Source organism: Curcuma longa, chromosome 4 (genome assembly GCF_044706935.1).
Source record: "Curcuma longa cultivar G26 ecotype Majalengka, Jawa Barat chromosome 4, ITB_CL_G26_1.1, whole genome shotgun sequence".
Classification (NCBI taxonomy): domain Eukaryota; kingdom Viridiplantae; phylum Streptophyta; class Magnoliopsida; order Zingiberales; family Zingiberaceae; genus Curcuma; species Curcuma longa.
In genome coordinates this window covers 16424461-16438631 of record NC_133864.1, presented here as the reverse complement: position 1 = coordinate 16438631, position 14171 = coordinate 16424461, and the positions used below count along the sequence as shown (strand labels likewise).

The window sequence follows — 14171 nt, the reverse complement described above, 5'->3', positions numbered from 1 at the left end:
AAATAAATAAATAAATAAATACTATTTTGTAAAAGGTAGAATCTGCCACCCTAACAATTTCATACGATCGAGTCTCATGATCATATATGAAGAGATAAATTAAAAAATTGTAGTTAACCATGACAGAGGAAGACATTATTATTCGAATCCTTGCATACTTTTATAACTCTGTTTCGTCATAACCAACTCAATTATGCTCCAAGAACAATAAATAAATACTCTTAATTATTAATATTAGTGCTTTTTTATTAAAATAATGCCTTTACTCTTAATTTGATGCTTGAAACATTCATTTGTACTCCAAACAACTTTAATAAAAGTTATATCATTTTAAAATTTTAACAAAAAAAATGAAATTCACCATTTCTGTTCCACATGTCGACTCCACGATTAACTGTTAGAAACCGCACAAAGTTTCCATCAATATGGGATCTCAAAAAAAAATCTATTATATGCCAATTTATATTGTTTAAAAAGTTATTTTTGAAACTTGAACTCGTAATTTCTAAATCACACGATAATAATTTTACTGTTGTGCCAAAGTTCCGCTCCAATTTGAAAGTGTCTTCTAAGTTTGAAAATTAGTCGCTTCCTTTTTGGATTGAAAGACAATTATCATTGTTGGAATAAACCTCTCACGAGAGAGGGACACACCAGCAGCAGCCGCTGGGAGCTACCAATTGCACCTACCTGACAGCCAATATGCAGATTTCAAATGGTGGATGGGCATTGTCCTGCAACTTTAGATGCTACTGAAAAAGATTGACAAAATGGAAAAAAATAAAAAACATTACTTTGAATAATAATCTCATGGATTAAAACTTTCCAATTTGCACCAAAGATTTTAGAATCTTCAAGTAGAACAAGTTCAATTAGTGAAAGAAACAACCTCTGCTGGATTTGAAAAATGTAAGAAACAGAGAGTGAAGTGCTAAAAGTCCAATGGGGGCCTCAAACATGAAGGCAATCCAACGTGGAAACATAGGAACAAGCTTCTATGTGCATCCCTTCGATCTCCTCATGCTCGATTCTATACTTTGAGACTTGAGCTAACCAATGTGCGTACATTAAATTTTACAACCTACAAATTGGATCGAATGAGGTATACTTTTGGTTTACTGAAATGGCTTCCATGCGATTACTTGCACTGCCTTGGGTGGAAGTTTTCGTGCGATAGGAGTGACTGCATAAGTTGCTCCAGCCTGGTTGCACCGGGACCGGGTCGAAGAATGGTTGTATTTCCCACAAGCATGCAAGGATCACTGCCGTTTTCTCCACTGCCTGCACACCAGCCTCCTGGAACGACCATGTTGGGCCTACGAAGTAAGAGCTCGGCGTCTATCTTGTCAAGTATAGGATGATCCCTCCGGAATTTGTGTGCAAATGGCGCATTGCTAGCTACCGAGCGTGCCATGTCATTATGGTTGAGGTAGTGCGGGTGCTGCTTCGGTGGATTGTCCCATGAAATGAAGTGGAGGTCATGGTTGACAGTGGTATTGCGAAATTCCTGTGCATTGCATATGACAGTATGGAAGTAACCTTCTGGTGAGGAGATGAAGTTGGCATAGTACATGAAGACAGTTCGCGGAAGGTTGTCCCAGCCCCATATGCAATAGTCAATGAAGGAATGGGAGAGAGCCATCCATGCCGAACCTGCAAAAGAACCAATGTGAAAGTTGTATAGTTATACTTGGCGATGCAACAGAACAATTTTGGGTACCACTACTTACAGATATGAATAAGAAACCTTCACTCACAAGCATGTAGAAAGTTCTGTTGCAATTAAACTGAATAAATGATTTGGTAAGTAATAATATCTTTCAATTTGGTTAGAGTTAAATAAGTATATTTTAGTGAGGCAGTCTCTCCAATTCAAGAGAGAGAGTTTTAGGTTGTAAGGAATTTATTTTCAAAGTTATTTCTTACCCCTTTTGCTTAATTTTATTTTATAATTTCAGTTAGGTTGGAGCCTCTAAAAAGATTCCAACCCTCTCCCTCATCTTTTCAGTTAATAAAATTCTCTAATTGATGAAATTCATTGTGAAAGCATGGTGCTTTGTCTCCTTGCAACCTGGTGTCGCATCACTTTCACTATGTATAATGCATTAGCCAATGTCCTGTGGCAGATAACAAGGAATATACAAAGAAAATTTATTCTGAGCACAATCAACAAAAGGGAGTAAAGGCAAAGGGTGCCAGCACTAACAATCTCTCATTGGTTCAATGTATTGATTCTCTCTCTCAACACAATATCAACAGACTCAAGCATGAGCCCATATCCTGTGGCAGATACATGGTATACAAAAAAATAAAAATAAAAAATATTAAAGATATATCGAACACAAGCAATAAAAAGGAGCAAAGGCAAAGGGTACCATCACTAGCAATCTACCATTGGTTTAATGTATTAGTTCTCTCCCTCAAGTATAGTTATTAAAGGTGCTCGCCTAGCTGTGCCTAGGCACAAGGTGCAGCCAGGCGAGCCTCTTGTGCTTGGGCGCCTTAAGCGCGCGCCTTGTGAGAGGTGATAGGCGTGCTTGAGGCTCGATTTTTCTCGTCTCATTGAAGCGAGACGTACAAGTCAAAACAAACTTTTAAAAGCCCAACCCACACCTTTAATTATCCTTTTAATTAATTACATAGCATGCATGATATACTTATTTCTCTATTTGTGAATGAAACTAGAGTGATTTTGAACATGTAAGTATAAATATATAAGGAAATATTAAATAAATTTATTATAAAAAATAAAATTAAAATAATTTTTTGTTTTGTGTGAAGCTTCATTCCAAAAGAAGAAATAGGTTGAAGCAAAAAAGACTAAATGATTTAGTTTTTATTAAGTATAATAGGGCTTTGAGACGTCGATATGATATGCGTGACACTATCCCTATTTCTTTGGATGAGATAGACGATAACAATGAATAGTTGATGGGAGGATTGAATGATAACATTGATGAAGAAAATGATTTAGTATTTGATGATGACAATTTGACTTGGAGTAAAGTTGCATGAGCTTCTAGAGTTGGTGAAGATGCCTACAATATCAAATCTCGAGTTTCATCTTCTTTAAAAGAAGTAAGGGCAACTACATCAAAAGGAACTAAGAGAAGATCTTCTATAAACCAACTTATTGATGAAGAGGAAGAAGAAATCAGTTTTGAAGAAATTGATGAAGATTTAACTACACAAATCTAAAACATTCGGTGATGATGATAATTATATGACTGAGGAAGATGATGAAGATTTTGATAATTTAGATATTTGAAGTTTTTTTTTAAATTTGAATTATGCGTATAATGTATTTATTTTCTATGAATTTTATACTTACATTATTATTTAATATTTTATGGACTATAATTTTGTTAATGAAATATTTTGGCAAAAATTCCTTATGTATATTTGAATTGTAAAAGTTTATACTCAAAGCGTCTTACTTCGGTAAGGCGTGCCCCTCACTTTGGGCCGTGTGCTCCTATAGCACCTATGCGCTTTTGGGCGTTTCATGCCTTAAATAACTATGCCCTCAACACAATATTAACATACAATCATAAGCCGATATCCTATGGCAGATAACATGGTATACACAAAATAAAAGAATTAAAAGATTATACTGAAAACAAGCAATAGAAGAGATCAAAGGCAAAAGGTGCCAACAACCTAACACTGGCTCAAAGTGTTGGTTTCCTCTCACAGCACAATATTAGTAGACAAGGACCAATAGGCCTTGATAGAGAATAATCGTTTAAACAATATATTAAAAGGAAAAAAGACTATTGTTTGAACAGGATTCCAATCTGAATCAAATTTTTATATGGTAATATCTTGACAGTAGGATTTGTGAAATGATTGGCAATAGGCTATGATAAAGCATTGTGATTCCATATGCTCAAAGCAAGTAAATATAATCGCACGAATGGTTACAACTCCAAATAGAAAATCACACACATTACTGATTTATGTATAACATTTATAATTTCATATTTTTTGAGAATACTTAGAATCCTTTAGTCTGCATTCATAGCCTTTTCACTCCAGGCACACAAGAAGCACGGTCTGGGTTAGGCATAGCAAACTATTAAAAGAACTTACTAACCTACTTAACTAACAAACAGCTTGTGGTTGGGTCTCAAATCTTTATCCAGACTTACAGTGATGGAAGAAAAACTATTAAGTTCAAATTATTTAAAAACCTCTAGTTAGTCCTTTTGAGTTCTGTAATAGCATGGGCATGTCCAACTTCTATTTCAGAATGCAAAAAAAACTAACACACTTATATTCATAAGAAATTCAGAGTTTATGTGACTTCAACAGGCTATGGATGTTTATCAAGGAATCTGTCACTAATGACCCACAGAAAGCTTGGTTTATCAAGGAATCTGTCAATAATGACCCAAAGAAAGCTTGGCTTGAGTACTTTGCTTGAAGAAGCTAGTCCACCATGCTGTGAGCACATGGCTAAAGTATGTTATGAACTAAACTTCCATTATTTCCACATACATCTCAGCTATTTCTTTCTTACCATATCAAACACATAGATAACTTCCCTTCAAATTCATATGTTTCCGCAACAATTGCTAGGGCATCATAAATTGTCACAATATGGTTCATAATACAATTATCTATTGATTTAGATTTATAAATAGTTGATGAAGGTATTTTCTCTATGATAAAAATAGCATGGAAACAATATAAGGTCAGTTTAACAAATGTAGTACTCGTACATCATTGATTCTTTATCTTCTTGGGACACCCTTATGAAACTGTAAATTCAACTTTAATCCGGCTACTCTTGAAAAAATAACCTCCTAAAATATCAACTTCATAAGAAATTCTTCTGCTTAGTGGATAAAAATTAGTAAATATAAATCTGTAAATTGTTCATGCTGCTCCCATTGCCACATGCACAGTACAATTACATCATCAGATTTGTTCTATTTCAAGCTTAGTTTATTTAGTTCCTACTAGGAAACTTGCTGGGCTGTTTTCAACCAAATGGCCTTTATATCTTCTATTGATCAAGGCAATGAGCACTTCCCCATGTAAAGCAAGGGGCTTAGCGCTCCTTAAATTTTTTCCTTAAAGAATACATACACCTATAAATAAGCACTAATAAGATTAATTAACTCATAAATTGATATAGTCTAATATAAACAAAAAATCATAGAGATTATTTAACCTAATCTTCTTGTAATCACCAAATATCACTTGCTGCTTACCTGTTCTATTTCAGTAGAGAAGGTACAGTGAAGACTTTGCTGCAACATCAAGTAGTAGTAGCACACCTTTCTCTCCTTGCAACTATGGGATGCTTCGCTCTGTTGTCTCTATTGGTAGAGATGATGAGAATAATCAAATTGCACTAGAAACAATCCCAGTATGTGGTATTCAATGCTATGTTACCCTTAGGTAGATCTTCCAAGCTACAACAGGAAACAATGAACTTTTTTTGCTTTCTTAGCTGGCACCAACTGAGTTATGAACTTATAGCCTCTCTTTCTCCTTTTTCTTGATTTTTCACTTTCATTATTCCATTAGCAATTAATTCCTACTAAGTGAAAGCCTAGTTACCTATTGCCTAAGTTGAGGAAAAAGACCTAGATGGATCCGAACCTAAATTCTCACCTGAAGGATTTTGGCACCTACTAATCAGACAATTAAAATTGAATCACCATGGTGAATGATAATTCTGTCATCCTTGGTTCCAAATCAACATAGCTATCCCATCTTGTACACAAACGCCACCATAAGTAAAACTCAGTATTTAAAAATCCATAGCAAGTTCTCCAGCAAATGACAACTGAAAGTAACCGAAAGGATTCATTCATCAGCGTTTAACAAGCCATAGCAAATTATACTAACCAACCTACCTAAAACGTGCAAATCTAACATATATCAAGAATAACTGTCTGGCTATAACAAAAACTGATGGTATAATAAGAACATTTGAGTTCTTATAGACAAGATGGACTTCATTACAATAATATTTACCTCTCAGAACAAGGCACTGCAGAGGTCATAATAGCAATTCAAGTGGCTAAATGGATCTCTAGTTAATCAACTACAGAAAATTATTGAACCATGTATTTTTCACATCTAGTTTGTTCATGATGTCTATAAAGGGTCTGAAACTCTTCATGTGGCGAGGAGCTGAGGATGTATAATTAGTCTAGAAGGTCATTTTCTAGATTCACATCTGGCTCAAAATTTTAAGCTTGGAGCAGATTCCCTCTAAATCTGAATAGTCCTTCTTGTAGAATGCAATCAGAAATAATAAAAAATGGTTTGAGACATTTACCTGTGAATAGTTTGAAGGCAGTGGGCACACTCCTCCTCTGTGGAATCCAAAAGACATCAGCTTTCTTAGTTAAATACAACCCTGGATCTATAATTACCGGTTTCGCCCTCTGGAACCTATACAAAATGAACGAAATCGCTCTGAACATCATCCAATCCTAACAAGTTAGAAGACATGCAATAGAAAATAGCGTACTCCTTCCACCCAATGTTACTTGTATGATCGATGAAGTTGAGATCCCTTGGCAAATATGAAAATGTATGCAACAGATCTAATCCAAACAACAAAAATATCAGCCTTCACTTCAAAGTCCATGAAAAGAGAGAAAATTATTCAACACAATAAAATGAGAAAGAAACTCGATTACCATCCTGGGTGACAAGGGGGTAATCTGAAGCACTGAGATTGATGAACCAATCCCAATCCCCACCCTCCTTTAGCAATATAGCCGCGGCATGGAGAGTATTCGCCACCATGGTCGGCCCCCGGTACGTGACAAGATTGGCCTTTGTGATCATCCTGACGTTCCCCACGGCTGCAAAGAGCGGATGGCTAGCAACGTAATCCCTTAATTGTTCGCGTTCCTCGGCGGAAGCCTCCAGATCGAGGTGGACCACGTAGCGATTGGCGGGGTGGTAGAGGGCGAGGAGGACGCGCCTGATCATGTTTCCGTCGCCGACGGTGCCTGAGATAAGGTATGCGAGGCGGGGCGGCGGCGGCGGGTCGGTGGCCCGGAGGGACGCGGGAGGGGCGGGACGGAGCTTGGACTCGACAAACACGGGGGCGTAGAGGGCGGCGAAAGGGTTAGATGGGTGGGAGAGTAGAGCGGAGGGGAGGAGCGAGAGGGGAGGAGGGCGAGCGGGGAGTCCGGGGAGGAGAGTGTGGTGAGGAAGAGGAGCAGCACCAGGGAGACGGTGGCGCCAATGGCCAGCGGGGCGATCCACTTCCGATCCGCCGCCACCGCCGCCTGCCGCCCGTGCAGGGAGTTGAAGGCCGCCTTCATCGCCGGATCTGGAAACTGACCTTCAGCCACAAAATCGAATCAAACAGAATTCAGAACGCTTTATTAATTAAAGAGAATATAAATGCTCGATTATGAAACTGCATCAGAGCTCTCTCTCTCTTTCTACGAAATTGAGTCGTTTGAAAAATTAAATTGGATTAAATTGGGGAGGTTGCTTTGTTAAAGATGACTTAAACGTGAGGGTTAGAATAAAAATATCTAAATTATAACAATTTTAGTAGATATATTTTAAGGCAAAAATAATTTTTAAAATAATTTATTATTAAAATATCTCATTCTGCTACATTTTATTTTTAATTTCAAAAATATTATTGTTTGACGTTGTATAATACCTATGATTTATATATATATATATTATGGCCGGTGAGAAATTTTCATGGGATCTGACCGATCACCTCAGGAAATTGAGTCAATGCAACTAACTGAGATTAATATTTTTTTAATACATATATATATATATTATAATATAAATATTTTTAACTTTGATAAATATTAATAATATTATATTATATATCATATTATAAATAATTAAAGATCATAACTACTATAATAACAATTCCGAAAATAAAAAGATTTTCCAGAATAAAAATGCAATGAGACCAAATGAAAGACTGATTTAATAATAATAATAATAATAATAATAATAATAATGATGAGTATATGGACAATTTTAATAAAAAGATATTCTTTTAATTTTTGTCTAAAATTCTTTAGTAACTTATTCAATATTATTTTTAAAAAAATTAAAATCAACTTAAAATTATTATATGAGCACAAGAAAAGTGTCAAGATAATTGTAATCAATTGTAAATCGATCGTGTAAAACCGTTAAAATAGCAGATTCCATCTTTACTGAAGAAATGAACATAAAAATAATGACCATTTAATATAATATTAAAATGTTATGTTACTTAGTACGATGTTCTATAACTATAGAGGTGGATTGTCAACGGTCAACATGAGTATTTCTTGAATTTATTTTGATGATTAATAAATTTTTTTTATGGAATTAAGATGATGAAAATTTTTCATGAGGTTAAGACAAACACCTCCAAGATTAATTAATTTAAAAAAAAATAAAATATGAATTATCAAAATAAAATTAAAAAAAATAAAATAAGATGATATTTTTATTTTGGAAATTCGAAGAATTTCTAAATAGTGTAATTAAGGAAATTTATCCGGGGGGCATTAATGTAAATTTCACTCAACCTATTATGTACAGGAAAACACACCACCACTCGCCCTTGTTCGTCTTGGTATCGGGATCTGCTAAGAGAAAGAGGAATGGGCAATCTCTTCGCTGCCCCGCCGGCCGGTGCCTCCGAAGAAGGCGAATCCGCTGTTGTCGCCGTCCACTCCGCTGGCGAATGGTCCCAGAACTGGCAAGCACACTCCCAAACCAACAAGCTGGTAAATGGCCCTAAATCTTTAACCCTTTTCTTTAGCTGATCTATGGATTCATCGATAGTATCCTTTGACCGAGGTTGATTATTCACCGGATGCTGTTTTGTTTCCTCTCTCGATGATAGATGGTGATCGACTTTTCGGCGTCCTGGTGCGGACCGTGCCGCATGATTGAGCCGGTGTTCCGGGAGATGTCCAACCAGTATACTGACGCTGTCTTCCTTAAGATCGATGTCGACGAGTTGCCGGTGATGCATCTTCTTGTTCCTCTTTTTTTTTTCCTCTTCTGTTCTCTTCAATTTTCCGGTCGCGTGGTACTTTTTTATTTTTAAAATTGCTTAAAATTGTTTTGTCTTCCAATCCTTCCTAAATTGGATGAAATAATCGGATTCAAGGGTTCGATAGTTTTTTGTTTGTAAATTGTGTTCCCTGATGCTAATTTTGTTGAAAAAAGGATCACTTTTGGGGTTATCGTTTGGGCATTTTCTCCGTGATGTTAAATTGAATAAACGATTTGAATAAAATTGTCCTTCACATAGGTATTTTGTTCCTTGTGGAGTTGAATGATTTAGTTACACCTCGTGATTCGTTCTAGTGATGATGATCATGTGGTAGATTAAAGAGTACTCTCATAGGGATCTAGTTATTTTGTGATTTTCTTGTAGGCCTTGATTGTGTTCATTAATAGCATAGGAAAGTGATGCCATTTATTGGTTGATAACTTTGCTAACTGTGCATGAAACCACAACTTCAATTTGTTAAAGTGTTGTCCTCTCTGTGATCACTTCATGAGAAGAAGATTACCATTAGGAAGTTGACATTGGTGTTGTGTTCTCTGGGGATCATTCAAACTGCCAGATTACTGTTGTATGATTCGCTCAACCTTCATGTCTGAGATTTGGCCACCAGTATCAAGCGTTCATCAGGTTTTGACAGGTACTATGTTGTCCCTATCAACATGATAGAATGTCTTTGTGATCAGGTCCTTCTAAGGGTGGCCTTACAGAATGTGGTTCTGGGGCCAGATTTTCCTATCTATGGTCCTACTGTACCTGCTCCCCTTTCTAGGAGAGTTTGTGTTCATAGCATGGATTGAGGGTATTGGAGGGAGAGTGGACTTCTCTTAGTGAATTATTATATTTGTTTTGTTAATCCTAAACATTTTTCAGTGTTTTGGTCTCAACTCTCGAAGGTAGTATTTTGTCTTGTCACTTCTGTTCAGTGTTCTCAGTGTTTTCCTTGGGTGCAGTTTCTTGAGGAATCTGGTCTTTTCAATCTCAATTGCACCCTTGTTCAGAGATTGAAGGGAGTATGTATGACATCTTTTGGACTCTTGAACCTTGTTGTTAGGTTGCTCTTGGCCTGGATGGGCATTTTTACCGGGGATTGGTAGCTCAATCCTTCCATTTTTGTAATTGGCTCTAGACTAGTTATGACACTGAGTTATCCAATTTGCAAAACTCAATTTTCTAGTGAAACTCCAAGTATCTGAAACGTGGGGATGGAGACTTGAGCAGAATTTGATTAAGCATGAGGTTTAAGCAGAATATATGAATAACCAATTGCTTCACTTCTTTATTAAAGTGGGGCATTGACTTTCCTTCCTGCTAATGAGTGAGAGTTGGGGGGTTAGGTTGTATGTTCAATGTGGCAAAGCGTGAGACAATATTATATGAATGACATGAAACCAGTGATGGATTTGGGTCAACAGGGCTGAGAAACTCTACTGAATTCTCCCTTTGAGAGTGATTGGTAAGATTTATGAATGTGAGATTTGAGTCACTGAAGAGGGACATTTCCACTATCTAGACTTCTATATGATCAGTGATTCATTGTTCCATTTTAAGATTGTACCATGGGCATTGAGAAGATGATTGGTATGGGCTCTCCCTCTGTTCTAGAATAAAAAGGTTCTGGCATGTGTAGGGTAGTTTGGTGTTTTAATTGGCTCCAACTGTTTATCTATCGTTTTATAATTTCTCCTTCATGACATATTGTTCATGTTTGACTATTTTTGGCTTGTTGTAGGATTAGGCCTATGATTCCTCCACATCATCAGGTTCACAGCCAGTTAGGTTGTCATGCCATTGGTGGTGGTGTGGTCAACATAGATGAGGTCACATTGTTAGTGGATGAGTGCCATCTCCTTCCATCCCTTGATTGAAGTTAGGTTTTTACTAGTCTCAGTGTAGTGCCATAAGGCTCTCTTAGGATTACCAAGATTTCACCTCCAAAAAAACCCCTAAACCCTAAATCCGGATCAACCCGGGTCAACCTGAATCCATCCGAATTTAATCCAATCCAAAACCCTCAATCCAAATCCGACCCAAACCCGAAAACCCTCGACCCTAACCTGATTTTTTTTTTTTCTAGTTGGGTTGACGGGTCGGATCCATGTGGCATCTGATATCCTATTGATTAGTGGTAAAACATATTTAGAAATAGTCATGTTGGATTCTCGAACCTGAATGACTAATGGTTTCTGATGGCCTCCTGAATATGCTACTTTTCCTGGAAATGTTCACCTGTCAATTGGACAGGCACTTGGATCATTTTTTTTATTTTCCTTTTTTTTTAGAATTTATTGCTCATTATACATGCAGTTCCTGATTTTGGGATTTGAGCCTCGTAATGCTGATCTGGAATAAAAAAATGGTATAGGAAGTGTCAAAGCAGTGGAAGGTGCAGGCAATGCCAACGTTCCTTTTGGTGAAAGGTGGGAAGGAGGTGGGCAGGATCGTTGGCGTGAAGAAGAACGAGCTTGAGAAGCAGATCAAGGAGCTTCTCAATGTGTAAGATGTAAATCTCTCAGCGGTGTCGAGTTTGTTCCTTCCATCTCATAAGGACTCGTGTTGCATCTTCCGTTTCCTTTTCCTTTTCCTTTGCTCTCCTAAGGTTTATTGTAAACTTGTATGTTGATTGAAAGATAGTCGAAGAGCTAATGATTGATTGCACATTAATTGTGTTGATCTAGTTTGCATGAATGCTATTTGTAAAATAATAATCGAAGTTCGTGATGAATGTCTTGCATTTTGAATTAGTATTTGCGTGTTGATTTCTTATCTGCTTTGAGTGTGGAATGGAGTAAAGTTAATATTTTGTGCAGATTGGTAGTGTTGTTGGAAGACTTGGAAGTTGCTTGTGCTATCAAAAAGTTCTTGTATCTGATTTCATTGCCTGCGATGACTTTTTTTAAAGCAAAGAATTGCAGCCTGTTTGTAGTTTTGGGAAGGGGAAATTTTGATTATTTATATTTTCAGAAAATAAAAATTCATAAAAACAGTGTATAGGTTTTTTTTTAATGAACAATACCAATAAGGTTTTACTCTTTTATTTTCATTTTGCTCATTATTCATCCGACACTATTAAATATTTATTAATATTAGTTAAATATTTTATTAGAAAAGAATAATAGTTATCAACTGATATGAAATCTTAAGATTATAGCCTTAGTGTTTGATACTAGTTTAATCTAAACTATATGAAGATTTTGTACTTGTAGAACTTGATTAGCTAAAAAGTAATGCATATTTATGATAGCATCATTATGTATATCTTATTTATTTATAAGCAAGAACTTTTTATTTATTATTTTTTAATTTTTAATTTTGGGTTAAATCCTCCAGCGAATAATCAAACATCTCAGATTCGAATCTCAATTACAGCTTATTGCAAGAGCTCATTTTTTCAAGTAAAAACTCTACTTTATCGGCCTTCGATGATTCATTTTATATTTTCTAAAGAACATGTAAAACTAGATACGAATTACTTCTCACTTGATTCAAAATATCCTAAGAATATATAAATCAATCAAGCATAGAAACAAGAATGAATCATCTCATGTTATTCCACTAATCAAACAACTAAAAACAAACAAATAATAAAACAATTCCATTGTATTCCTTACATTCCTGGTCGCAAGCCAACCATAGGGTGTTCCATACCGTGCTCTCATTTGTTAAATTTCCTGGTGATATGAGCACATTGTTCGATTTTTCGATAATTTTTGGTCTGGCAGGCATGGCACTACGATATATCAAATAAGAATTCCAAGAAATACACCTAAGGAAACCCAAAATATATTACCACTTAGCAAGAGCTATCCTTGTACAAGGAAGTGTAGTGGGAAATCCGTTAACTGCATCCTGAAACAATCAAATAGAGTGTAAAGGAGTTTTGTTGGTGTCATTGTACATTACATTCCTTGCGGCAATCTGAATGGTAAATGATATGGTAGTTGGAATTGACTTGTTTATAAGATTATCACAAGAAAATGGATTAAGAATGAGAACATGAGGTTTGAATGGGGAGGTTTTGTGCCTGCTGTTCATCTTAAAAGAGCTCATAGTTTCGTGAGGCCGAGGCCCCCCTTGAAGGAACCAAACAAGGGCATTGACCTTCTGAAGGTAAATATATCTTTGATCTGATGAAGTTTGGGCGTATCTTCCTGTTGGATCACCTTCTTGTATTCAGCAGTCTGGGGCCCGCCGTAGACTTGGAGACACAGTGTTCTTCTTTGTGGTGAATCAATTTTGATGTACTTGTTGAAATAATCTATCAGTTCATCCTTGTCAAGTTCCTTTAATGCTGCAACCTGTGACACGTTCATAGAACTTAGAGGTGCAATAGTAGTCAACAAACGATGCACAATGCAATCTCCCAAGGCCATACCTCAGAGTCTACCCTATCAAACTTGAGAGTCCCATCATCAATTTCTCTCCAATAAAATGCAGACTCCTCCCACAAGTTCTTGAATTTCTCAAGTTTCATATCAATCAGGGCATTAACGTGGTTCTGGAAATTGAGCCATTAACATGGTAAAACAATGGTGATATAAATATCGCTAATCAGAATTCCAAGAAATCTATCAGGCAATTCACAACATCAGGGAGTGTAAGAAATGGTCAAAAATTAAACCTAAAATTTGGTAAAGATCTAAAAATGTAAAAGCATTTGGTGAAATTACTTATCTAGATCAGATTCATCAAAGAATAAGGGTTCATAGGATCTGCAGCCTCAGCCTGATGGAAACTTTTAACTGCAACTAAAGGGGCTCTGCTCTCTAAATCTCAGCTACATGAATATAATAAGGTCAATCAACCAGTCAATTAGTTATCTACTTCTTGTTGTGATCAGGGTGTGCTTCGCATTCATCAATTCCTTGTGATGAGACCTGGCACATCGAAGCAGGGGGACCTTTCACATTATTTACCTACAAGATTGATGAGCAAATAAAGCTGGCAATTGGCAGTCCAGATGTCAAAGCTGGACAATGCCCGACACTGTATACACCAATGTGTTGTTTGGTTCTCCCTTACCTTGGTGTCTAGTCCTCTATCTTATGCATTGTTCTCAGAGAAGTGATAGCCGGGATCCAGAGCTACTATTCTCTGATTTGTCACAGGATCAGATTTTCAATTACTTATAATAGCTGGCTAGATT

At 36.4% G+C, this 14171-nt stretch overlaps 3 protein-coding genes across 4 annotated transcripts in view; 1 reads left to right on the top strand and 2 right to left on the bottom strand.

Moving 5' to 3' along the window:
- Positions 1-815: 815 nt before the first annotated feature.
- On the bottom strand, positions 816-7358 carry LOC141826240 (beta-glucuronosyltransferase GlcAT14B-like). The gene is given in 5 exon segments (XM_074713484.1): positions 816-1653; positions 6299-6414; positions 6494-6569; positions 6666-7148; positions 7151-7358. Coding segments are annotated over 5 exon segments (1341 nt in total). The 5' UTR covers positions 7302-7358; the 3' UTR covers positions 816-1138.
- A 1204-nt stretch (positions 7359-8562) lies between these two features.
- Positions 8563-11769, top strand: LOC141828046 (thioredoxin H2-1-like). The gene is made up of 3 exons (XM_074715398.1): positions 8563-8735; positions 8855-8977; positions 11391-11769. Exons 1-3 carry the CDS (start codon positions 8610-8612, stop codon positions 11523-11525), a joined length of 384 nt encoding a protein of 127 aa, XP_074571499.1. The 5' UTR covers positions 8563-8609; the 3' UTR covers positions 11526-11769.
- Positions 11770-12786: 1017 nt separating this feature from the next.
- The window catches only part of LOC141825961 (insulin-degrading enzyme-like 1, peroxisomal), a 39751-nt gene continuing 38366 nt past the window's right edge, over positions 12787-14171 (bottom strand). For both annotated transcript variants that reach the window (XM_074713224.1, XM_074713225.1), the window contains exons 24-25: positions 13401-13523; positions 12787-13323 (exon numbers count right to left, since the gene is read on the bottom strand). In XM_074713224.1, coding sequence (XP_074569325.1) covers positions 13072-13323; positions 13401-13523 — 375 coding nt within the window. In that variant the 3' untranslated portion in view covers positions 12787-13071. The remainder of the gene's footprint in view (positions 13324-13400; positions 13524-14171) is intronic.